Source organism: Onychostoma macrolepis, chromosome 05 (assembly GCF_012432095.1).
Source record: "Onychostoma macrolepis isolate SWU-2019 chromosome 05, ASM1243209v1, whole genome shotgun sequence".
NCBI lineage: Eukaryota > Metazoa > Chordata > Actinopteri > Cypriniformes > Cyprinidae > Onychostoma > Onychostoma macrolepis.
In genome coordinates this window covers 35,084,706-35,109,711 of record NC_081159.1, presented here as the reverse complement: position 1 = coordinate 35,109,711, position 25,006 = coordinate 35,084,706, and the positions used below count along the sequence as shown (strand labels likewise).

Below are 25,006 nucleotides of genomic sequence, written 5' to 3'. Positions count from 1 at the left end.
CCGCTCTGGGTTAAATGCAGAGCACAAATTCCGAGTATGGGTCACCATACTGGACACATGTCATGTCCTTTCCTTTCCTAATGTGGCAAGTAGCCATGTAATAAGCAGGATAATGTCCAGCTGGTTGTTATTGCAGATAAAAACCCTTTCAGGGTGATGCAAGAGCCCTCTGTCATGTGCTGGGGTCCTGATTACTCTGTTGGGGTTTATTCTGCAATAACAAATGGCTGGATGTACATTATCCCTTACAAATCATCAGTCTATAACTCTTCAGTCTAACCCTGCTATTTCTTTTAAACTAAAGAGCACCCAGATCATTTAAGACCTTCCCTTTTATTTGATTGCATAACTTTTGCATGTGCAGGCAGCAGTAGCTCCTCCTCCACATGCTTGTTCAGTCTGTACAAAGAGTCTTGCTCACTGCTGTCATGAGTCCCAGAGGGAGCACCGGTCTTTTCCTATTACTTCTGTTAAACCTGAACCTGCGGTGTGTGTCAGGAGGTAAGGTCATTGTCTGGCCTTCAGAATTCAGCCACTGGCTCAATGTAAAAGTCATCCTAGATGCACTGATCTCAAGAGGACACAATATCACAGTGGTGACCCACACAGCTACTCCATCTGTCAACACCACCCCATCCGTGGGCTACAATGTGGATATTCTACAGGTACCTCACACAAAGCAGGACATCCTGGAGAACATGGAAAGAATGCTGAAATACTGGACTCATGATCTACCCAATGACAACATCATCAAGGCTTCAATGAAGGTCAAGGAGATGATTGACTTTAGCACAGAACAGAATCAGGCTGTGTGCAGGGAACTCTTTGCCAGAAAAGACCTGCTGGAGAAGTGGAGAAAAGAGAAGTTTGACGTCTTACTTGCAGACCCCCTTTTCATGTGCGGGGAGCTGCTGGCACAGAAGCTAAACCTACCGTTAGTCCTCAGTCTCAGGTTTACCTTTGGTAACACTGTTGAGAGACTCTGCGGCCAGCTGCCGGCACCACCATCCTACGTCCCTGCCGTCGTCTCTGGGAATACAGATGAAATGAATTTCTTGCAGAGACTGAAAAACTTACTCTTTTATGGCACACAGGATGTCCTGTTTTATCTAGTGACTAAATCAAAGTGGGATCACTTTTATACACAAGTCATGGGTAAGTAGACTTAGACTTCATTTATGTGTCAGCATTACATTGCTGCAATGACAGTGGCCTTTTTCTGTATAAGATACGTCTTATCTGGTATATAGTACATAAATAAGGGCTAGTTATTACACATTTTTTTGAACACAAGTGAACACACTCATAAAAATAATGCTTAGGCTCAAATTTAACATATATGTGACCCCTTCTAGCAAAATGAGTCGCAACGTTCCATTTTAAGATACGGGCCGATAATGTGGAAAAACAATGAAAAAATCGATTTTTCTTTTTTTTATAGCTAATTTCAAAGAACAGACATTCAAAAAATAATCTCCCAAAAGTTTCGTAGTCCAGATAATTGATTAAAGGTATTTAAATGACTATTAAAGTTGATTTAAAGCTTTACTAAATTCGCTGGAAATGAACATCGCTTTTCTCAACTCCTCTCGTCACTTCTGAGCATTTCCCTATATTCCGGGTATCCCCTGAAACGTCACTATCTCTGCTCTCCAAATATGGTGTTAAACGTTGTATAAAACCTATCAAAAAGCTTAGAAATGTACACAAACAGTGACATAAACGCTGATCATTTGTCAACGGGAAGCCCCGTTTTGACTGGCACGCGATTGGTCCAGCCATCCTCCTGTCAGACTAGCGCTCTGTGTAAACAAGCTATCAGATCTCCTCAGAAAGTCCAATAGCCTACTGTGTAGTGTAGTATAGTGTAGTATACTGTGTGTAGTTCTGTTTATTCATTTGAGAAATGTCGCTGTCAAAAGAGAGCAAAGTCGCCAAAGCGTTAAACTCACTCACTCATTCACTCTCTCACTCAACCACTCTCTCACATGCTTTCTCTCTGTGACTGTGTGTATGCGCGAGGTGACAGTCAAGGATGCACACACACACACACACACACACACACACACACACACACACGTCTGGTTTGCTATCCTTGTGGGGACTCTCCATAGGCTTAATGGCTTTTATACTGTACAAACTGTATGTGATATTGCCCTACACCAACCCTACACCTAACCCTACCCTTTACAGGAGACTACAGGCATTTTTAAATTTTCAAAAAAAACACCATTTAGTATGTTTTTTAAGCCTTTTGAATTACAGGGACATAGGCAATCCTCATAAACCACCTTCAAATTGTAATACCTCTGTCATACCCAGTGTTGCCAATTTAGCAATTTTCTTACAAAAGCTCCTAGCAACAAATTTAGCTATTTGTAACATTTATTTGGCAAGTTTTTAGCGACTTTTGATAAATGACTCAAACAATAAAAAAGGCACACAATTTCCATCTAAATTACACAAAATGAGTAAACCAAAGATGCATAGCAGTACACATCACATGAATTAAGTTAGCTGCTATTTGCAATTGTTCAATTTGATAATAATAATTGAATAATTGTTCATTTATGATACACCATGTAACCCGAAAACACAAAAAACAATGCGTAATTAAAAATGCAGGTAAAAAAAAAAAAATCCTTAATGTTAACATAGTAGATTGTGCCTATTTTTACAGACTTTTCTTAGATTGTAGCACACTACATAGCTACTAATACACTGCTTAAAACTACAACTGTTCAGAATATAGTTTTATAAGTTCACTAGCTAATTAAAAATAATAATAATGGTTCAAAACTGTAAGTGTTCAATAATTCAGTGTTGTATTTAAAAATACAGTTATTTATATTTTAATATTATATTAGGCATTTATATTATTTTACAAACAAATCTAAATTAACATATATAAAATATATATTTTTTTGCTGAGATTTGATGTAGTGACACATTTTTGCGTCATAATTACGCAATGACATCACAACGTCATTTAGCAACTTTTAGCAACAAATCGACCTTCCTTTAGCAACTTCCCCTGAAAATTAGTTGGCAACACTGGTCATACCCATGCCATTACACAAATTTTGTCCCCATAAACCACAAAAACCAGTACACACACACACCCTCTCTCTCAAGCAAAAATGTAGCACCTCTGTTCAATCTTTCAGATTTTAGTAAATCTTTGTAAAAGTGCCTTTTAAAATATTTATTCAAATAAATACTTTAAAATAATTTGAGCTTCAGCCTGGTTTAATAGCATTTATATATATACAAATGTCTTTGGTCAAATTAAGCTGTAAAATAAATAGTTTATCCCTTTAAATGCAATGAATTTTTAAAGATATCAACAAAAAATGGGCAAAAAACTTTAAAAGCGATTTTCTCAGGTTTTCAATTGGAAAAAGAGGGCAGACAACCATAATCCAAATGGGTATATCTTTAAAACCATTCAAGATATGACTTTGACTAGGATATCATTTTAAAGCTTTTCTTCTTTCCATTGATACCAAAATCTCAATTTTGAAATTTGGCTGGATCAGGTCACATATGTGTTTGAAATGTGTTTGGGGGCCTAATGGTTAGAGAGTCGGACTCGTAAGCCAAAGGTTGCGAGTTCAAGTCTCAGGTCTGGCTGGAATTGTAGGTGGAGGGAGTGAATGTGCAGCGCTCTCTTCCACCTTCAATACCACGACTGAGGTCAAGGCACCAAACCCCCAACTGCTCCCCGGGCGCCGCAACATAAATGGCTGCCCACTGCTCCGGGTGTGTGTTCACTGTGTGTGTGTGTGCACTTAGGATGGGTTAAATGCAGATCACAAATTCCGAGTATGGGTAACCATACTTGGCCACATGTCACGTCACTTTCACTTTTTTTCACTTTTTGAAATGCATATAAAATTTTAATCAGTTTGTAATAAATACTTTTACATTTACATTTAGTAAACGCTTTTATCCAAAGCAACTTATGTTGGGAACACACCACAAGATAATCGGGCTGATTTTGGGCCGATTTCTCCCCTTCCGACAATCCTAGGTAACCGATTATCTTGGTGGTTCTAAAGATTATCTTATCAGATTTTCCTGTGGTGTGAGGTGTGTTAAGAGTGACTGAATCTGCTCGGAAGAACGTCGGAGGCGCCCCGATTACGAACATGTTGAATATTTACAATCAGAAATCCTGATGTGTGGGGGGAACCCCGAGGACATCACACACTATAGGAGCAAAACGGTTAAATCTAGGTTTTTTTGTCCTCATGTTTGTGGTCTCACACATTTTGAAGATCTTATAAGATTTAAAAAATCTTTTAGTGTGTACCCAGCATTAAGCAATCAAAATCAACAAAAGAGCAATGATATGCAAGTGCTATAACAAGTCTCAGTTAGCTTAACGCAGTACACGTAACAAGGTTTTTTTTTTTTTTTTTTTATTATATAATAGACAAAAAGAAAAAAGATAGAATAGAAAAAGAATAGCGCAAGCTAGTGTTAGAGGCCTTTTTTGCTTTTGGTAATTGTATAATAAATAAAAAGAAAACAAATAGATAGAATACAAAAAGATTACATTCTTAAAAATAAAGGTGCTTCACGATGCCAGACTCTTTTTGTCTAAATGGTTCCATAAAGAACCTTTAACATCTGAAGAACATTTCTGTTTCAAAAAAGGTTCTTTGTGGTGAAAGAAGGTTCTTCACATTATAAAAAGGTAAGAAAGAGATGGTTCTTTAAAGAACCTTTGACTGAATGGTTCTTTGTGGAACCAAAAATGGTTCTTCTATGGCATCGCTTGAAGAACCTTTTGAAGCACCTTTATTTTTAAGAGTGTAGTAAATGAGTAAATGAATTAGTAAATGAATAGAGTGCAAGTTTAAAGGGACAAGTTTTTTTTTTGTTTTTTTTAAGAATAAAATTAGAATAGAGAGTGCTAGAGTTAGAGGGTCAAATAAAGATGGAAGAGATGTGTTTTTAGCCGATTCTTGAAGATGCTCGGATTGAGTTGGGCAGGTCATTCCACCAGGAGGGAACATTTACTTTAAAAGTCCGTGAAAGTGATTTTGTGCCTCTTTGGCAAGTGTCGGGATTATGGACTGTCTGTGTGTTTTTCTTACGTGCTCCCCGTGACCCAGTTTCCCCATGTGATTGTTCATGTGATTCACTTGCGTCTCGTTAATTATCCCTCATTAACCCACATAGCAAATGTTTTCTGGCCCAGCTCCGGGCCACAAATTCACTTTTCCCTCGGCCCAAGTACCGCAAAGAATGACGGCCCTGAAGTGGCCCAGAACTGGATTAAAGACAAGGGCCACACATGGGCCATAACCGGCCCGAATCTCAGCCAGTAATCACCCCAAACTGGCTCTGAACTGGGCCAAAACATGTCTTATTATTGGTACCAATTCTCAGCCTTAAGTAAACCAGAATCCCCAAATCTGAGCCACACCTGAGCCTTATATAGCCCAGACCCAATACAGAATATTAATATTTGATATTATTGTATTGTGTATTACTATAATCGCCATTATTCATTTTGTGAAATGTTTTGGTAATGTACACACAAACTATGCCAATTAAACTGAATAGAAAATCAGCCTTAAAATCAACAGGTCATGTAACTGTGCAATAAAAAACATATTGCATTGAAAATGTTTTATTTTTATAAAGAACAAATCAACCAATAAAGAGTTGGTGTATAAAGTATAGTCTATAAGAGAAACGTAACAGACAGACACCTGTAATCAAGAATTTATTGCAGAAATGTCAAAGAGCAGTACCACAGAAGTCCAAATGACGATACATTGCAGTCGCGGGCCTCTCTGGCAGGATACAATAGTTTAGTGCGAGGAGCAGGACATAATTTAAGTTGTTAAATGCTGAAAACACTATCGATCCACTCTGTGAGGGCGCGCGTTTCTTATTCAAAACACGCATCCAGTGTTGCCAACTAATTTTCTGGGGAAGTTGCTAAAGGAAGGTTGATTTGTTGCTAAAAGTTGCTAAATGACGTTGTGATGTCATTGCGTAATTACGACGCAAAAATGTGTCACTACATCAAATCTCAGCAAAAAAAAAAAATATTTTATATATGTTAATTTAGATTTGTTTGTAAAATAATATAAATGCCTAATATAATATTAAAATATAAATAACTGTATTTTTAAATACAACACTGAATTATTGAACACTTACAGTTTTGAACCATTATTATTATTTTTATTTAGCTAGTGAACTTATAAAACTATATTCTGAACAGTTGTAGTTTTAAGCAGTGTATTAGTAGTTATGTAGTGTGCTACAATCTAAGAAAAGTCTGTAAAAATAGGGCACAATCTACTATGTTAACATTAAGGATTTTTTTTTTTACCTGTATTTTTAATTACGCATTGTTTTTTGTGTTTTCGGGTTACATGGTGTATCATAAATGAACAATTATTCAATTATTATTATCAAATTGAACAATTGCAAATTGCAGCTAACTTAATTCATGTGATGTGTGTACTGCTATGCATCTTTGGTTTACTCATTTTGTGTAATTTAGATGGAAATTGTGTGCCTTTTTATTGTTTGAGTCATTTATCAAAAGTCGCAAAAAAATTGCCAAATAAATGTTACAAATAGCTAAATTTGTTGCTAGGAGCTTTTGTAAGAAAAAGTTGCTAGGGTAGTGTGAGAAGTTGCTAAATTTAGCAACAAAGTTGAAATTGTACTTCGGTGTAATTTGCATACATATTTATTTCTGAAATGCTGGAAAGTAAGGTATTTAAAAGAACAATATACTTCATAACTGCTCCACCACAGCGAGTGAGAGCAGAAAGAGAAGAAAAGCACGTAAATATTCGAAATGGGTCTTAATTATGGCAGCAGCAGGTATGCAGTACAATTTTAAAATGCGTATTATAAACAGATACAATATCGTGTATAATAGCACGTCTATTTTCCTATTTTTAAAAATTGCCTAATCAAATAATGTATAGGATTATACATTATAAAATATGCTTGGAATAATAAGAATACATTTTACATAATAATACGTATTTTTAAATACATTTTACACAATAATAAGAATAAATTTGTAAATAAAATTCATTTTATTTACTGGAGACGATATGTGACTGGCCACGTGAGCAGCGCGTTCCCGGGTTCGTAGGATCACAGAATTCGCTCCTCCACTGCGAATAAATCGCCATCCGAATCCATGAGTTTTATCACTGAGGTGATATGTAAATTTATTTTTACAGACGTCCATGAGAAACAATTACCATCCGAATCGGGCTTTAATCAACTACATAAAAGCTTATAATAAATTATGCCTTTTATCCAGAAATTCAGTTTAGAAGTTCAGAAATCTTACCTGTGTCTCACCTTACATTAATGCATGGCTGACGAATATGCATTACATTAAGCTTTTAACTTTATGTTGTAACTGCGCAATCCAAATGGATGGAAAAAAATACATACTGTAAATGGAAATTTATATGCAGTTCAAAATGAATTTGCGTATAGACACACACCTCATAGACACATGACAGTTCTGGCTTAGATAAAATACAATTAATTAATTGCATGTTGACCATTTATGATCATATGCCCTAATTGAGGTGCACTGATGAAGAAAAACACACTTCTGACCCTTGCACTTCAACAATATGCACTCCCTAAAAAAGCATGTAACCAAACCCATGCAAAATTATTTATATTCTGTACTATCTGATTGGTTAAGAAAGCTCAGGCCAGTTCTTGGACTCTTGATTTTCAGAAATATTCACATATTTACAAAGTATATAAATCTGTCATGAAGAAAACTATGTGTAAGCCTTTATCTAATGATGTGTGTGACGTACAGTATTTGTGCAAATAAAAACACAAGCAAGAGAAAACAAGCTCTTGGGTAATTGGACTTTTGAATCCTTTTAAACATTACAGTTCCTCAGATTATAGTTCCTCTTATAAGTCTCATTGTAACATACAACTTTATGAATCCTTTTAAATTATCTATGTATTCCTCTATGAAAGGCTATTCTTAACTTTAGTTCAAAATTTAACCAAGGTAATTTAGAAAAAGAAAAAGATTGATCTTATCTGCTATAAGATCAATCTGTACACGCATTAGGAAATATTATGACCCAAAACTCCATGAAGTTCTCCATCAAGAGTTATGAAACAGTATTTTCCCGTTTTGAGCCATACCACTGTTTGTGTAATTCCTATGTTCTGAGTCAGTGTCATGTTACACAAAGAACTAGATAATACAAAGCCTTCACAAATAGTCTTAAACATGAACAAACAAATTCTGGTTCACCAGATAAACTGACAGCTCTGGCAAGAACTTCTAACAGTATTTTTCTGCAAACCTAAATGCAGCCATATTCCATTGAAGAATATGATGTTTTATTTCTATAGTCAACATAAACATTTCCGGCTAATAAACAAACTGAAAAACATGGGTATAAAGGTTGTACAGAGTCCAAAACCACTTTGAATAGGTTACCCAAGGTTATAACACATCATTGTGAATAGCCTCAGTCTTTCCAAACAATACAAGGAACATAAACTTTGACATGCAGTTATTTCACATTCAAGTGCACTGGAGCAGTACATCCTGCAAATTAGATAACATTATCAGTAGTTTTTTTTACATAGTTATTCCTATTAGAAGGTTAAATGGGCCATTCTTACACTGTAAAAAAAGAAAATCAGTAAAATATACGGTAACAAACTGGCAGTTGCCAGAATTTTACTGTAAAAAATAGGGTAGCAACATTTTAGGTTTACAGTTTTAACTTAAATATACATTTAAATACAATAGTTTCATTAACTGATATAATGTTAATATACCAACCTATTGAAGTACTGAAATCTGTTTTGTACCTTTGTAATTACGATCCCCTGCACCTGTGTTTTGTAATCATCCTGTGTACTTAAGTTCCTGTCTGTTCAGTTTTGTTTTGTCGGTTCTACTCGTTACATTCCCTGTGTTTCTCTGATTTATGTTCAAGCCTTCATGTTGGATTATCCCTGTGTTTCGTCATTAAAGACAGTTTTAGTTATTTCCTGCCTCCTGCATTCTCCTTGCTCCCACGTTACGTGACAGTAATACACTGATAACCACCAAAAGCAAGTGGTGATGAAAAAGTCACATAATAAACCAAAGCCCATCACAAGCAGCTTTTAAATATTAAAGGGGTGGTTGACTGTTTTTTTTTTCTAGGCTTGATTGTGTTTATGGAGTGCAGTATAACATGTGTTAATGCTTTGTTTTTTAAAAAACACATTATTTTTCACATAATTTACCTTTATTCCACACCGCTCTGTCCCTTCTCTGATAAACGCACTGATCATTTCCTGCTTTTATGAAGCCCTCCCTCAGAAATACATGATTGGTTAGGTGCCCCAGTGTGTTGTGATTGGCTAAACCGCCTCTAGTGCACGTCTAAACGTCCCGCCCCTCAGCTCAGCAGCATGTGCTCCGCTTGTATTGTAAACAATGGCGTCGTCTATATTTCTTATCAGTTTAAGCCCGATTGAGACCCAGAGAATATTAGTGAAGAGGATTGCGTAGAACCTTTGCATGGCTCTTACGGGTATGTTTGTTTGTTGTTGTCTCATACTTTTAGATACGCTGTTATTTGTTAATGCTACTGCTTCTGTTAGCTTTTAATATACGGATTCACTGAGCTGATGATCTGAATGAGAGAGAGAGAGAGAGAGAGAGATGCAGAGCAGGAGGATGCAAGGAACAGGATTGCTTTAGAACATTGATTTTGAAAGTTGTGAATCCATTAGAATTGTTAGAAGACAGAATCGCAATTCATTTATGAATAGATTTTTACGTGCACCCCTAGTTTTCTTCCTCTTCTCTAAAGCAGCGCAGCATGGCCTCGCCCCCTTCGTTGCGTGTTCACAGGCGCGGGGTTTATCTAGGAAGTAACTCGTTGTAGTCCCTATGAGCTGTTTTTGTAGGCATTAAACTGCCAGAATTTTAAAAGAAGATATCTCCGTTTGCATTGAACTTTCAGCACTGCAACTTTGCAGATATTGTTTATGCTCAAACAGCAACATTACACACTTACTAACTTTAAAAAAGTGAAATTCACATAAACACTAAACACCATCATGGTAATACACGACACTGAAATAATGCAATAAACATTAATTTAACAACATTAGATGTAACATACTCTAATGTACACAACTGATAAGAAAAAAACAAGAAAAAACAATTATTTCAACAAATAAAACCAAGCAAATTTTAAATGTAAGGCAGGGAATTCTGGGAATGTCAATTTACGGTTATTCACTGTAAATTATGCATTCCTTTTCCACTTCCAAAAATGGTATACTACTGTAAAATTACATGTAATGTAAAATACAGTTTTTCACCGTATATAGTAAGGGAACTTACAGTTAACCATTTAACAGGTTTTTACTGTAGCATTTTTACGGTCTTTTACCGTTAAATTCACTGTGATTTTTTAGTGTGCCATGCACTTCTTACCATGCACAAACTTCTTAAGTTTTTGTGGATTGCCCAAGGACTCCAAAAGAATGAGACTAGATTCATAACTTACATGACAAAAACAGCTATTGTCAATAATTTAACAGTCCAGACGAGAAAGAAAAGAAAAAAAGAAAGAAAGAACAATTGGATTACTTTATATAATCATTCTTATATATAATCCAATATGTTGGAAGAAAAATATTGCCAGGCATCAATAGTACCAGGTTTGATCTGATTAATTTTTGCTGTTGTACGGAACAATATAATGTATTTCAACACATTAAATTCCATGTTAATTCAATTAAAATGTATCATAGTTTAAATGTACTAAATGCAATTAACTGAAAGTTGGAGGTTTTTTTGACCCACTTAGGACTTATGTACAGCTTTATATGTCTGTAATTCCATAGTTCATAATCTTTGAAAAATGGTTATAAAGTGTACTGCCAAATGTACTGACAAGCAATTATGTTAAACTAAAATATTATTAATTGTCATGAATTTAGGCCTATTTGTAATTACGTTTGTAATTATGAAGCTGCAATTTAGTACATTAAAATATATATTAACTTTAAAGGTAAAACTGAAAACACACAGTTAAAAATAGGCCAACTTTACATTTGCGTTGTTAGTCAACACATCAAAATAGGCCCAAGTGTACCTCTTTAAAGCATGACAAATGTTTATTAAAACAGGACATTACTGTCTTTAAGTAGGCTACACTTAAGTGGCCTTTTATTTCATTAATAGGACTATATTATTTGCAAGTAGCCCACTGTTTTTTAAAATACGTTTAAGATTTGAAGTGCAAATTCAATAGTCTAGAATTAAACGCAATTATTTTTCACAGATGATTGTAGTGTATTGGTTTATAGCGCGTATGTTTCCGGACTCTTTACTCGGTGACTTGGCGTGACGTTACTACAAAGTCCTGCTCTACAGCCGCCCTTTACAGAGAAACAATCCCTCGTGCATGCGTACGCACAGAGCCTGGGTGTGTTAATCCTGACCCAAAGAGAAACCGCTCATATCAAACAATCTGGTTGCCTGCTGCGTCTTCACGAGTGCTAAAATGCAATGTTTAGGAAAGTCGTTTACACTTTTCGTCATCGTCCTATTCAGTGACTTGAGCTTTTCGCATTGTGGTAATGTGCTCGTGCTGCCGGGAGAATACAGCCACTGGTACAACATGCGCAACATTGTGGACGAACTGTTGAACCGCAATCACAGCGTGACGGTTCTGGTGAGCACAGCCTCGCCAACTATAAACTTCACACAGCAGGAGAGGTTTCAGTATCTGGTGTTTGATGTGCCTTTGAAGGCGCACGAGGTGCACAGTCTGAGCGAACAGCTGGTCAATATCTGGATGCAGTATCCCAGACCAAATATGGTCCAAATCGGTCTCCAGATCATGGATGTGTTGGGGAAAGTGCGCGAAATGCACCATATTATGTGCGACCGCATGCTGCGTAACGAAACGCTTGTCAGTCGCTTGACGGCTTTAAAGTTTGATGTGCTCTTATATGATCCCATGATCATATGCAGTGACTTGCTGGCGAATATTCTGGATCTTCCAGTCGTGCTTTCTCTACGGTTTTCGCTGGGGTTTTCCATGGAGAGGATGTGTGGACAGATGCCCTCACCGCCCTCTTATGTACCAGTTCCTCCGACGGAGATGACAGATCGCATGTGCTTCATGGAAAGAGTGAAAAATATGATTGTGTATGTTGTTTATTCATTCGCGTTTCGGATGGCCTCGATGAATTTGGATAATTACTACAGTGAAGTATTAGGTAAGATCTTCACGGATGTTAATGGTTCGCAAATGTTAATTGTTCTCTCACATCTTTATGTTGTGGACAAATTTACGGAGTTCTAGTTTAGCTATAAAGTTCTAGTCGGTAAAGTCAAGATTCCATTCATTGTTCACAGACTCAGAGACTTGAAATGTTACCTTGTTAACTCCGGTATTGGATCATCAGCAAAAAACTTGCAGCAGCACTGGAGTATTTGTTATAAAGTTTAACATTTGATATTCGTCTATATTCAGATACATACCCATCAACTCTCTGTACATTTCAACTTTTAAGCCCAAATTAAGTTATGGAATCTTACAGCCCTACTTGTAGCCGCTATTAGGGTTTTTACATAATAAAACAACAACAATAGCATGTCAATTAGGTACTTTTATTTATTTATTTATTTTTAATGACATGCGAAAACAACAGTTATTAGCAGAATACATTAATAAATGACAATTGACATTGAACATAAATAAATACTTAAAGTAAAACAAAATAGAAACAGAAAATAGTGTGATGAAGACCAAGTTCCAGTGAAATACTGTATTTTCATAATCCTCTATGATGCCTGAAAGTCCATCATTATGCATATTTTGGTGTGATTGAGTAGCAGTTTCTCTCTGCAGATGACGAGGTTGTAGGATGTGACAGCATCTGAAATGCACAATTGCGTTTACAGTTACAATGTGTCTCCTTCCATTTGTTTAAAGCAATTGTTTATGAAGGTCAAAAGTAGCAAAACATGGACAGTATGTGAGCCCTTCACAATCTTAAAAGAAAAAAAAAAGTGATATAAAGTCATGGGATAGCTTTATAAAACTAAAAAATTCTAACAGTATGGATTATAAATTCAATATCTCTGTTACCTACTTAGTGGAGAAGAGAGAGAAGTATCCTCAGCTTAAAAGAGCTGCTCACACTTACATGTGACCAAAAAACTAAAAAGAGAAAAGAACATGTTTGTTTGGAAACCAGTTAAAATTTTAAACTTAAATTTTAATTTTAATTTAAGAATGAAATCATATACCTGTTGAGAATGTGTTGACAGTCTGTGTAGTTGTATCACTGAACTCCAAAAAATCAGTAATGAGGTGCTTTGACAGTTATAGATTTGAAAAACAAAAAAGCGGGAATAAAGAACCCTAAACTCTAACACAAAGAACCATTTCAGCATAAAAGGGTTCTTCAGGATGCTATGGTTCTAAATATAACCGTTACTACACGTAAAGAACCATCTTTTTTAGAGTGTATATAAGAGTTCAGATGCAAAAGCCTCTAAGTGCCATCTGAAATTTTATTTTAAAATGAGCAATTTTCTCATGCTCCTATTTATGTTCATTTATTTCACTTTAATGGCAATGAAAAGAATCTATTCATTGCCATGAAAGTGAAATGACTGATCCTACACATGAGAGCCTGAGAAAAATGCTCCTTTTAGAAGAAAATTTCAGATTGCACTTAGAGGCTTTTGCATCTGAACTCTTCAAATGTACTTTGCGCACATACACATATAATGGCTAAAGGCTATTTTGTAAATTACTGAGATACAGTGTAGCCAAAATAATATTCCCATTGAAAAAAAATAAATAAAAATTATATATATATATATATATATATAGCCCTACAAAGGTAACTGTCAGGAATCCGGCCTATGAACTTCACTTCACCCACCACCAGAGGTCACTCGCTCACCACATTGACTGTTGCACTACACTACTGTTGCACGGCACCCACAGACTACATTACCCATCATCCATTGCACTGACACATACACAGCTGATTACACTGATTGCACATACACAGCTGAAGGCACTGGTCACACAGCTATCACCAATCACACACTCTACTTAAGCCATGGACTTTCCCTCACGGCCGAGTATTGTATGCGCTTATCGCTCCCCTAGCTTTAGCTACTCTACAGAGCCCTTGCCTTGCCTTGCCTTGCCTGTGTTCTCATTCTAGCCCATGTTCCCTGGATTAACCCTTGCCTTGCCGTTTGGATACTGTTTGCCCCAGCCCGGACCATTGCTTTGTTTACTGATTACCTCTTTTGTCTTAGCCCTGGATATTGTTAGCCCACGATCGAACACGCCTGTTTTGGATACTTCTCTTGCCTTGCCCTCTATATACCGGTTTGCCGTTGTTTGACCCTGCTTGTTATGACCATGCTCAGAAATAAAGCTTTGCAATTGGATCCACACGCCTCACATCTCGTCGGCTCCGTTAGAGTAATATATATAAAAATAAATAATTAAAAATAAAATAAATAAATAAAAAGATGGACCATTTAGGCTAAAGTACATTTTCAAGCATATTTTAGTGTAGATTTAATGCAAGTGCAATGCTGCAAAGTAAGAAAATTCAACAAGATTTGCATTCAGTTACAATCAAGGAATTCATCACAAAATGAACATTGGTTTAAAGAAAATCTAACATTGGGAACAGCTGTAACACAGATAGCTTATTAGACACAGGTCCTCAGCAAAACCCATATCAGCATTTTATTTTCCCTTTCTATTTTTATTAAAAAAAAAAAAAATTGAGATACCATGAAAAGTGTAGAATAAACAAACAGATATTTTAAGGTTAAATAAAAATGTTTAAATAAAAATATTAGCTTGGTCTGGTTAAATAAATGTAAGTACAGTCGGATTCTTTAGCATAGCTTCCAATATAAACATGGGCTTAGTGTATTGCAAGTAGATTTTTTAAAAAGTGCAATGTGGTTCAGAACAAAAACAATCAACCAAAGGTGCAAAAATATTTCTGAATCCTGACTCTTGTAAATTAGCAACTTTAGAACATACCTTTCACAATCACACATTTTTAGAGAGAAAAACCAGTTGATTGAATTTATCTGGCTTGAGAGTTACTAATATAAATATTGTCACCAGTGCTGAAGGCTCTTTCTGAGGGAGCACTTATTGCTGGAATGCACAAGTACTTTCTAACAAGTTAGCTAACTCTTAGAAAGTTTGCCTCATTGACTTTCCACCATTTCAGAGGATCCACCTCACTTTCTGCATTCAGTGTGGACAAGCAGACCTTCAATTCCCCTTCTTTTGTCTCTTTTGGAGATGAGGAAGCTGATCTTTTGCTTCTGCAGATGCACTTACAGCACCTGAGGTTTTCAAAAAGCTGGCAAGTGATTTCTTTGCTTTCTTGGGTTGTGTTTGTTCTGCATCAAAGCTTTGTGATGTGGAGGTAAATGTAGGCTGCTGGATACTGTATGGTCAGCAAGACTCCAGCTCAGATACAGCTCTGGCTTTTATTCTCTCTGTCGTTGTACTGAATTTTGAATCTGGGGAGCGAAGCCATATCCAGCAAGTCATAAGTGGTGGGATCCTGATATTTGTCAGTGAGGTAATTGATCCTTCGAAAAACATTAAAAGATATCTTGTTTCAACTGTCAATACACACCATTTTTCAAGTTCAAGTCCACCAACAATAATCCACTCTCCTGTCTGGTTTGTTTGTCGGACAAAAATGGTGGATTCCATGTTATGATTGGTCAGATCATGTGTCAATCAAACTCCCGGGGGAAGGATCATTCCTTCATTATTTTTGTTAGTGCAGTGTCATCACCTGCAGTGTCACCTGAGAGTGCATCAGTAAAGTCTCTCAGTGGACTCAGTGCCTTTTTCAGTCTCCATCACGTCAATGCTGTGACATTCGGAATACAGTTGTGGAATAGCCATGGCAGAAAAATATTTCCGGCTGGGTATCTCATAACGCGGATCTACGACTTTGAGCAGTCTTTTGAAGCCCTCATTTTGTGAATCATATTTTCAGTCAGGTAAAACGTCACTACATTAGTTACATCTTTCCAGCACGCACTTGTCCTTTCAAAATAGCCTATATGCTGACATGGCGTTAAATAAAAAATATACTACTACTGCTACTTGTCCTGTCACATGGAGTTCCCTTCTCAAATGCCTCCTTCAGTAGAGTTGTTTGTTTAAGCCAGGGGTGACAAAATTAGTTTCTAGACAGCAGCAGCCATGCAGAGTTTTGTTCCAACACCCAAACCATCTAGTTTTCAAATAAGCCTGAATGACTTAATTAGCTGGATCAGGTGTGTTTAATTAGGGTTGCATCTAAACTCTGCAGGGCTCCGGCCCTCCAGGAACTGAGTTTGACTGGTTTGAGCCTTGTAAGCCATTTGGGGTCCCCTCACAGTTTGACTGGCAGCATAATCTTTCGGGTGATATTCTTTTCGGTTGTTGCCCTCCGACATGCAAAACTTATTGCAACATTTGCAAATAACTGTTGTTTGCTCCATGTCTGTTGTGGAAAATCCAAACCATTTCCATGTTTAATTTTTTAGGGACCAACTGTGTTTTCATCCATTGTCACTGCATTGCTAAATCTCACTGAACTCATGAACATCGTATACCTCGTATACCAGCCTGTTAATAAGCCACCATCTAGCGTGTGCCCCAATTTGTTGCGTAATTGCACTGCATGTTGGGATGTAGGCAAAAACCTCAGAACTGCAACTGATAGAACATGCACTGTTGCATAATACAATATTTCCAAAACAGTGGATCATTGAGACATTTTAATCGCTCTTGATCAAATATCATCATATCGCTACCTGTAAACCAAATATAAATTATAACTTTACAATCAAAATGGTCAAAAAAGTCAATTTCATTTTAATTTTCAAGATTTAGGATTGAACTTCTGACCTTTGCACTGAATTGAGTCTCCCCGAGTTTTGATGCCCCCAAATAATGACGCAGTAACTTTGTCAGTCTAAACAGTTTTGGAGTTTAATGGATTTTTTTCCTATGTTATCTTTAAAACATGCCTAAGCCTTATATAGCTGTTCTATAAGGAATAATATTTGGAGTAATTTGCAATTAATTGGTAAGGTACCTTTAGGTCTATCTTTTAAGCCATGTGCTATGCCAGATAGATTTAATGTATACCTAAGTTGGTTTGAGCTCAAAACATGAAATGCACAGAGTTTAATGGGTATGAATTTAAACTAATTTTACTGCTGTGCCGTATCGTCATGTAGTCATCTTCAACTTTGAGCCTCAGCATGAAGAACGGTCCAACAGTGCTGACATTTTGAGCAAATTGAACAATTATAAAGCCTTTATATAATGCATTATAAAAGTAGTTTTAATGCATTATGCATTAATGCATTATGCATTATGCCTTGTAATTCACATTATAATGCATCTCATGAATAACCACAATTATAATACATCATAATACCGATTTATTCATTGTTACACCTTTAGAAAGTACAGTCAAATTCATTTGAACACATGACAAACATTAAAATATTATAGTGCATTTTAACTTTGGTCACAATTATTTATGAAAAGGTATAATGCATTAGAGGGTGTATTATGAATACTATTATAAAGTATTATACATAAAGACTTTAAGTAAAGTGTTACCCTTTTGCTTTTCTGACCAGCATTAATCTAGCGCTCAATATTTATTTCCTCTTTTGGAAAGTCACAGAAATACTCATATAGATTTCTTTTTCTTAGCTACTTGAGCAAATGGGAATTATTTTTACCCCAGAAATGGGAGGTTTAATAAATATAGTCATTGTAACAGTGTTATTCTCTATAACATTTCCATATTCCTCTACATACTCTGAACTACAGCAAGCAGTAATGCAAAATAAAGCAATTACAGTGAAAGTTGCAAGACTGAATTGAGTGAAAGTTGAGCGAACGTTTAAGTCAACAGTATGCATTATCTTTTGACGAAAATGGCTTTATCCATTGAGGACAAAGTACAACTACCCTACATAATGCAACACAACCTTTGCCCAAATCATGTTTTGCACATAGTCTATACATTTGGAGACTTGTTCCCCAGATCACACTGCACTTATCCAGAAGCAGAAATATTTCACCATGATTTCTGGAACTTTGGTTGTGTTTGTACTGCTGTGTGGAGTAGAAACTGGTCATGCTGGCAAGGTTTTGGTGATGCCAGGCGAGTACAGCCACTGGCACAACATGCGTGCGATCATTGACGCGCTGGTCGATCGTAACCACAGTGTGACGGTTCTGGTCAGTTCTTCATCACCTACTGTACCGCACACACGGAAAGAGCGGTTTGATTTCAATGTGTTTAAAGTCAACATGAAGAAAAAAGAGGCCAGTGCTGTGTGGAGTGAGTTCATTAATCTCTGGATGATGGACTCAGTGACCAAATATGAGCGAATCTTCATGGTCTGGCGAGTGATAACCAACTTTATGGTGCTCGTTGATGATGTTTGCAAGGGCATGCTTCAAAATGAGGATATTTTACACATGCTTCGGGAATCTCAATATGATGTGCTTTTTTCTGATCCTATGATGCCATGTACTGACTTGATGGCACAAACACTGAATATCCCACACGTCCTGTCGCTGCGCTTTACATTTGCGTATACTTTCGAGCGGCTTTGCGGTCAGATGCCTGCACCACCATCCTATGTTCCAGCAGCCGCTTTGCATGATCACCTCACCGACCATATGAGCTTCACAGAGAGAGTTGAAAACATGCTCCTCTACATTATGCATACAACAATATTCCGACTGAACATGAAGTTTAATTTTGATACAATTTACACTGAAATATGGGGTAATTATTTTGTTTTTAACCACTTTTACGCATTAATTCTGCAGTTGTCTGTCTCTTTCTAGTTGCTATTTACCATTGTGATGTACAAAGTTGATGGTTAAGTCAATTTTTCAATGAATGTAAGCTATAGAATGTGTGACAGTATTTAGCAAACATATAGGCGTTAATAACGTATGATCTCGCTACATTTATAATTAAAATGTAATTAAGTCTGTTAGATAATTTTCTAAGTATTGCACTAAAACATAAGCAACGTTTTTTTTTTTTAACAAATAATATGTATAATTCTACAATAGTCCATCTATTTGATTGCCTGAGCGGCATTCTAAGATTGCTGATACTGTCCACGGCACTGTTTTCTTTTTTTTTATGGAAGCCTGTTTCCACCACTAAATAAAACATTTTTAATAGGGTAATTGCGACATTTTATCTCACAATTCTGACTTTTTTCTTGCAATTGCAAGATAAAGACAGGACAGAGCAGTTTACTTTTGGTATGAAATAAAGTCTCAGCTTTCAAATACTTTTGTCACTTTTAATAAATTCAAACAATAAATACCATTTTGTAGCTTTTTAATGTGTCGTGACAGATCACTGTAGCGCCTCAGTTCAAGTGGTATGTGAAGCTTTCTTCACTTCCAAGTGCAAGATATAAACTCGCAGTCTCTTTTTTTTTTTCTCCTCAGAATTAGACTTTCTACCTCACAATTGTGTTTATATCTCACAATTCTGAAAGAAAAATAAAACAAGTCACAACTGCAAGAAATAAACTCACAATTGCAAGAAAAAAGTCAGAATTGTGAGTTTATATCTCACAATTCTGAGAAGGAAAAACTCAAAATTGAGAGTTGTAAACACGCAATTGTGAGAAAAAAGTGAGAATTGCAAGATATAAAGTTGCAATTTTAAGGGAACACTCAGAAACTCAGAATTGCGAGTTTGTATCTCACAATTATGAGAAAAAAAAGTCAGTCAGAATTTCAAGTCAGAATGTAAATTTATAATTACGAGAAAGAAAAGTCAGAATTGTGAGATTAAAAAGTCGCAATTACCTTGTTTTATTTTTAATTCATTGGCAGAAATGGGCTTCCATTTGTTTTTTCACCATTTGTATCATTCTGTTTCTTTGTGGTTGTGCATTACAAGCATTAGTGCTGGGGGCTTTTAGCCACTCCTTTTGTAGATTACATAGATACACATGTTGGTGGTGACGATGACTTTATGAGTGAATCATTGAATAAGTCACTCAACTGATTACTTAAAAGTTAGTTATTTGGGGTGTAGACCTCAAATAGCCCAATCAACAGGAAAAAGTAAGCATGTAAATGCTTGAACCTGACTATTTTGTCAAATAGATTTAAAAATACCTTTATTTTTCTTGAGTATTCATGAAGGCTGCTGTAAATAAAGCAAAAATATTAAATAGTTGACAGGCTGTAAATCAACAAGTAGCATTTTTCTTTATCAAGTTTTTTTTTTTTTTTTTAAATAATATTTATTATATGGTCCAACAGCTCTGTTTTTTTTGCACTCTTTAAGCTCTTGTAGATGGCTGTATACCTGGAATAGAATCTTTATTGCAGTATAGTGTATAGTGCAGGCACACTCATGGACTGAAGTGTGTATCGAAAGAGATCAGGACCAGAAGGCTGTAGATAAAGCAGAAGAAAGCAAAAAAATGTAACACGATGTACTGTACATCAACTGAGTGGATCTGTATCTCTGTATTTTCACAGGAAAACCCACAACAATGTGTGAGACCATGGGAAAAGCCGACATCTGGTTGATTAGAACTTACTGGGATTTTGAGTATCCTCGTCCACTGCTGCCTAATTTTAAATTTGTTGGAGGACTACACTGCAAACCTGCCAAGCCTCTGCCAAAGGTAATGACTTTTCTTTGCTTTCTGTTTTGAAATATATGCTCTTCTGAAATATTCTTGATGCCTTCATTTTTTTTTTTTTTTTTTTTTTAATCATTGTATCAATCCTTAATTGAATGAATCAAGTAATGTTGTTACTTCATGCCTGTGGATGTATGTATGGCATTTCATTTAGCTCCTAACATGCTCTGTGGCAGTGCTGTCATCAAAGTCTGTCTATGGCAGGCATAAATTGTACTTTATAGGCCTTCAGTTGGCAGTCTTTATCTATATTGGTCTTACACCCAGGGGTTAAACAGAGTTGAGAAAATGTACCCAAAACTGAGCGCTCAAACAGACCTAATTTACATCAAATGGCCTAAAGCCTTGTGAGCACCAGTATGCCTAGACCATAACATGATCACCACATGTTTTAAGTGCCACCTAGTCACTAAAACTATAGACATGTTAGCATTCACACATAGTTTGACTAAATTGGAAGAAAAAAACTGCCAAAACCCCCTCACTGGAAACTATACTCTGTATAGTTGTAACTGATGCTGAACATGTTCATCACGTTCACTTTGAATGCCCAATACAATGTTTTTTTATGTGCTGTTATATCAGGATGTAGGATCAGCAGATCTTAAATTCTTAAATTTATAATCCCACACTACATTGACCTCAAAAGATACTGTGGATTTGCAGTGTCAGTCCCATTTTTTAAACTGCATATGGCACATTTTGACTATTATAGCTTATTTCTGATTAAAAAAAAATTAAAAATCAGTTCTTTTTTAAGTCACTAATGTAAAGCTAGATAAAAAGGACAGATGGCACAGACACTGAATATCGCACACGTCCTGTTGCTGCGCTTGACATTTGCGTATACTTTTAAGCGGCTTTGCGGTCAGATGCCTGCGCCGCCGTCCTATGTTCCTGCAGATTTTGTGTGACTGTGTGTGCTCATTTGTATGTTTTTAGGAACTGGAGGAGTTTGTTCAGAGCTCAGGAGATCATGGCATCGTTGTGTTCTCATTGGGTTCCATGATCGGCAACCTGACAATGGAAAGAGCAAACACTATTGCCTCTGCTCTTGGCCAGATCCCACAAAAGGTGTGTCACTTTAGCAATAGAACAGCTGCTTTCTGGAAATATTTTTTCAGTAATTTTGCCTGTAGGGATTTCAATCCCAAAAACCAAAAGGTACAAGACTGTGTACTTGATGTCTTTAATGAGGCAATAAAGTACTCGTTGTGAATTACAGACAGTTCAGCCAAAAGTTAAAATTCTCTTATCAATTAGGCTACTCGCCACGTTGTTTCATGTGATATGAATTAATCAATCCAAGTCTTCTGAGAAGACACAATCGCTTTACATGATCAAGCAAGCACATTTGAGCTTCTCTGTTTGCCATATTTGAGGTTATCTAGATATCAGTGGCGTTCCGTCCATATAAGCTGCGAATGCGCCGCATACCCAGGCCGTCTGAGAGAATGAGTTCACAGGCTAATTAATATAAACATGATTATAAGTTGATCCCTTGTCATTTGAGATGTAACTTAAAGGGGTCATATAATGCTACATGCACTTTTATAAGTTGTTTGAACTGAAATGTGTGTTGGCAATATGTAGGAAAAATACATTTACTTTAAAATACTTTCTTTTTTTTTTTTTTTACAGCACTCAACTTTTCTATTCATATGCTCAGTACCCTAGAGCAGCTGTTAATAAATTTCTCATATGTGCATTTGCAGGTTGTTTGGCGTTACACTGGGAAAACGCCAGAAACTCTTGCCCCCAATACAAAACTCTATGATTGGATCCCACAGAATGATTTGCTTGGTAAGGAAAGTGTTGTCATTTTGACTCATCATACATGAAGAACATTAATTGATGTCATATAGATACAAATTTATTTTATCTTATAGGTCATCCAAAAACAAAGGCCTTCATTACCCATGGTGGGACAAATGGACTGTATGAGGCTATTTATCATGGTGTCCCAATGGTGGGCTTGCCACTGTTTGCTGACCAGCCTGATAACCTAATGCACATGAAAACCAAAGGAGCTGCTGTTGTTCTTGACATCAACAAAATGCAGTCCGAAGACCTGGTGGATGCTCTCAAGACTGTCATAAACAATCCATTGTGAGTTAAGTCTAAAGGACTTTTCCAGTTAGTTTCCTTAATTTATAAATAATGCAAAAAAAAAAAACAATTCATCAGAAGGCTAGAAACAGGGTGGAAAATGTTTGTGTATTACTACATTTATATTGGATTTTGAACAAAAACTTCACTACAATTATAAATTTAACCTAAAAAAATTATTTCCATTTCTTCTCTAATCAGATACAAGGAGAGCATCATGAGACTATCCAGAATCCATCATGATCAGCCAATGAAGCCTCTGGACCAGGCAGTTTACTGGATTGAATTTGTGATGCGGAATAAAGGAGCTAAACATCTCCGAGTTCAGGCACATGATCTGAGCTGGTATCAGTACCACTGCCTGGATGTAGTGGCCTTCTTACTCTCAGTTGTTGCACTGATCACATTCCTCTTAATTAAAACAGGCTGTTTCCTTTTCCGTAAATGTTTCAGAAAGACTCGTCCTGATTTCAAAGCAAAAAAGAGTAAAAAAGAGTGAGTAAAGTAGGTTACCATAGAAGCATTGCCTTCAATTGACTGTGGTACGAGTGTCATTATCACATGTCTATGATGGCCAGTGTGCATTTTGTGTACATTCCAAACTGTATGTTCTTATTGAAACAAATACATGTGAATGTTAATAATTATGTACAATAATTACATAAGATGACAGAAATAAAAACATTTCTTTAATATAATACATATCACTGTTTGCTGAGCTGTACACTGAGGGGTTCATTTACAGTCAGTGATGACAATGGTTTTAAATCAGTGAGGAAACTCTAGCTGGAGAGTCAGGGGCCATTTATTTACTTCATAATTTCCAGGCCCTTTTCTGGTGATCAGAGTCTATTTATATCTAAAATCTATAGCAAAATTTGATTTTGTATGACTCTGCCCAAGCTATAAATATGGTGTATTGGAAAAACTATATGGGGTTCCAAGCTCAGCTGGTCAGTCAGCTTTTAAATAAAATTTATGCCTGTTCTGATGAAACTCTTCTCTTTTTGCCCTGACATTTTTCATACTTTTTGACTATAAACACAAAGAAGGGTGACATCCATCCTTCCTTCCTTCCGATTTCTGTGTCCTAAGAAGGATAGACGAGTGCAATAAAAGCATAGTAAAAGCCCATGGGTTACAAGTTACATAAAAAAAAAATTTTTAAACTCCAGAATATTCATTCACCAGACACTACTGGAACTTAAAACAGGATTGGGTTCTACGGTCAGATGAAACTAAAAAATAAAAATGAGCTTTTTAGAAGCACTCAAGATGGGTTTGATGCACACAGGGGTAAAAAAAAGTATCCCATAAATATACTGCTGCATCTAGGTCTATTTTTCTGTCAGAGGTCCTGGACATCTTGTTCATAATCAGAAACATGGCGTCATGGATTCTAGCAAATACCAGCAGATAAAAGGTTTGCAATAGGAGGTTGCAAAAAGTATTGAGTTATTTGTGGCCTACGTGTACTAGAAAGAAAAAAAGAAAAAAAAACATTAACTTCATAATGAGATTTCCCCCCCATTTTAAATTCGTTCTCTTATAAATTTTTTACATAAAACATAATAAAGATCATATACAGGTGCTGGTCATATAATTAGAATATCATCAAAAAGTTGATTTATTTCACTAATTCCATTCAAAAAGTGAAACTTGTATATTATATTCATTCATTACACACAGACTGATATATTTCAAATGTTTATTTCTTTTAATTTTGATGATTATAACTGACAACTAAGGAAAATCCCAAATTCAGTATCTCAGAAAATTAGAATATTGTGAAAAGGTTCAATATTGAAGACACCTGGTGCCACACTCTAATCAGCTAATTAACTCAAAACACCTGCAAAGGCCTTTAAATGGTCTCTCAGTCTAGTTCTGTAGGCTACACAATCATGGGGAAGACTGCTGACTTGACAGTTGTCCAAAAGACGACCATTGACACGTTGCACAAGGAGGGCAAGACACAAAAGGTCATTGCAAAGAGGCTGGCTGTTCACAGAGCTCTGTGTCCAAGCACATTAATAGAGAGGCGAAGGAAGGAAAAGATGTGGTAGAAAAAGTGTACAAGCAATAGGGATAACCGCA

The 25,006-nt window shown here is 36.2% G+C and overlaps 1 protein-coding gene across 3 annotated transcripts; it reads left to right on the top strand.

Annotated features, from left to right (window-relative positions):
* The first annotated feature begins 299 nt into the window (after positions 1-299).
* On the top strand, positions 300-24,106 carry LOC131540390 (UDP-glucuronosyltransferase 2C1-like). 3 transcript variants are annotated; one of them, XM_058775124.1, is made up of 6 exons: positions 300-1,155; positions 20,634-20,782; positions 21,743-21,874; positions 22,516-22,603; positions 22,690-22,909; positions 23,111-24,106. In XM_058775124.1, exons 1-6 carry the CDS (start codon positions 387-389, stop codon positions 23,406-23,408), a joined length of 1,656 nt encoding a protein of 551 aa, XP_058631107.1. In that variant the 5' UTR covers positions 300-386; the 3' UTR covers positions 23,409-24,106. The 3 variants fall into 3 exon arrangements, with proteins under 3 accessions (XP_058631107.1, XP_058631108.1, XP_058631109.1); XM_058775125.1 differs by lacking the exon at positions 300-1,155 and adding an exon at positions 10,979-12,285; XM_058775126.1 differs by lacking the exon at positions 300-1,155 and adding an exon at positions 17,213-18,897.
* The last annotated feature ends 900 nt before the right edge of the window (positions 24,107-25,006 follow it).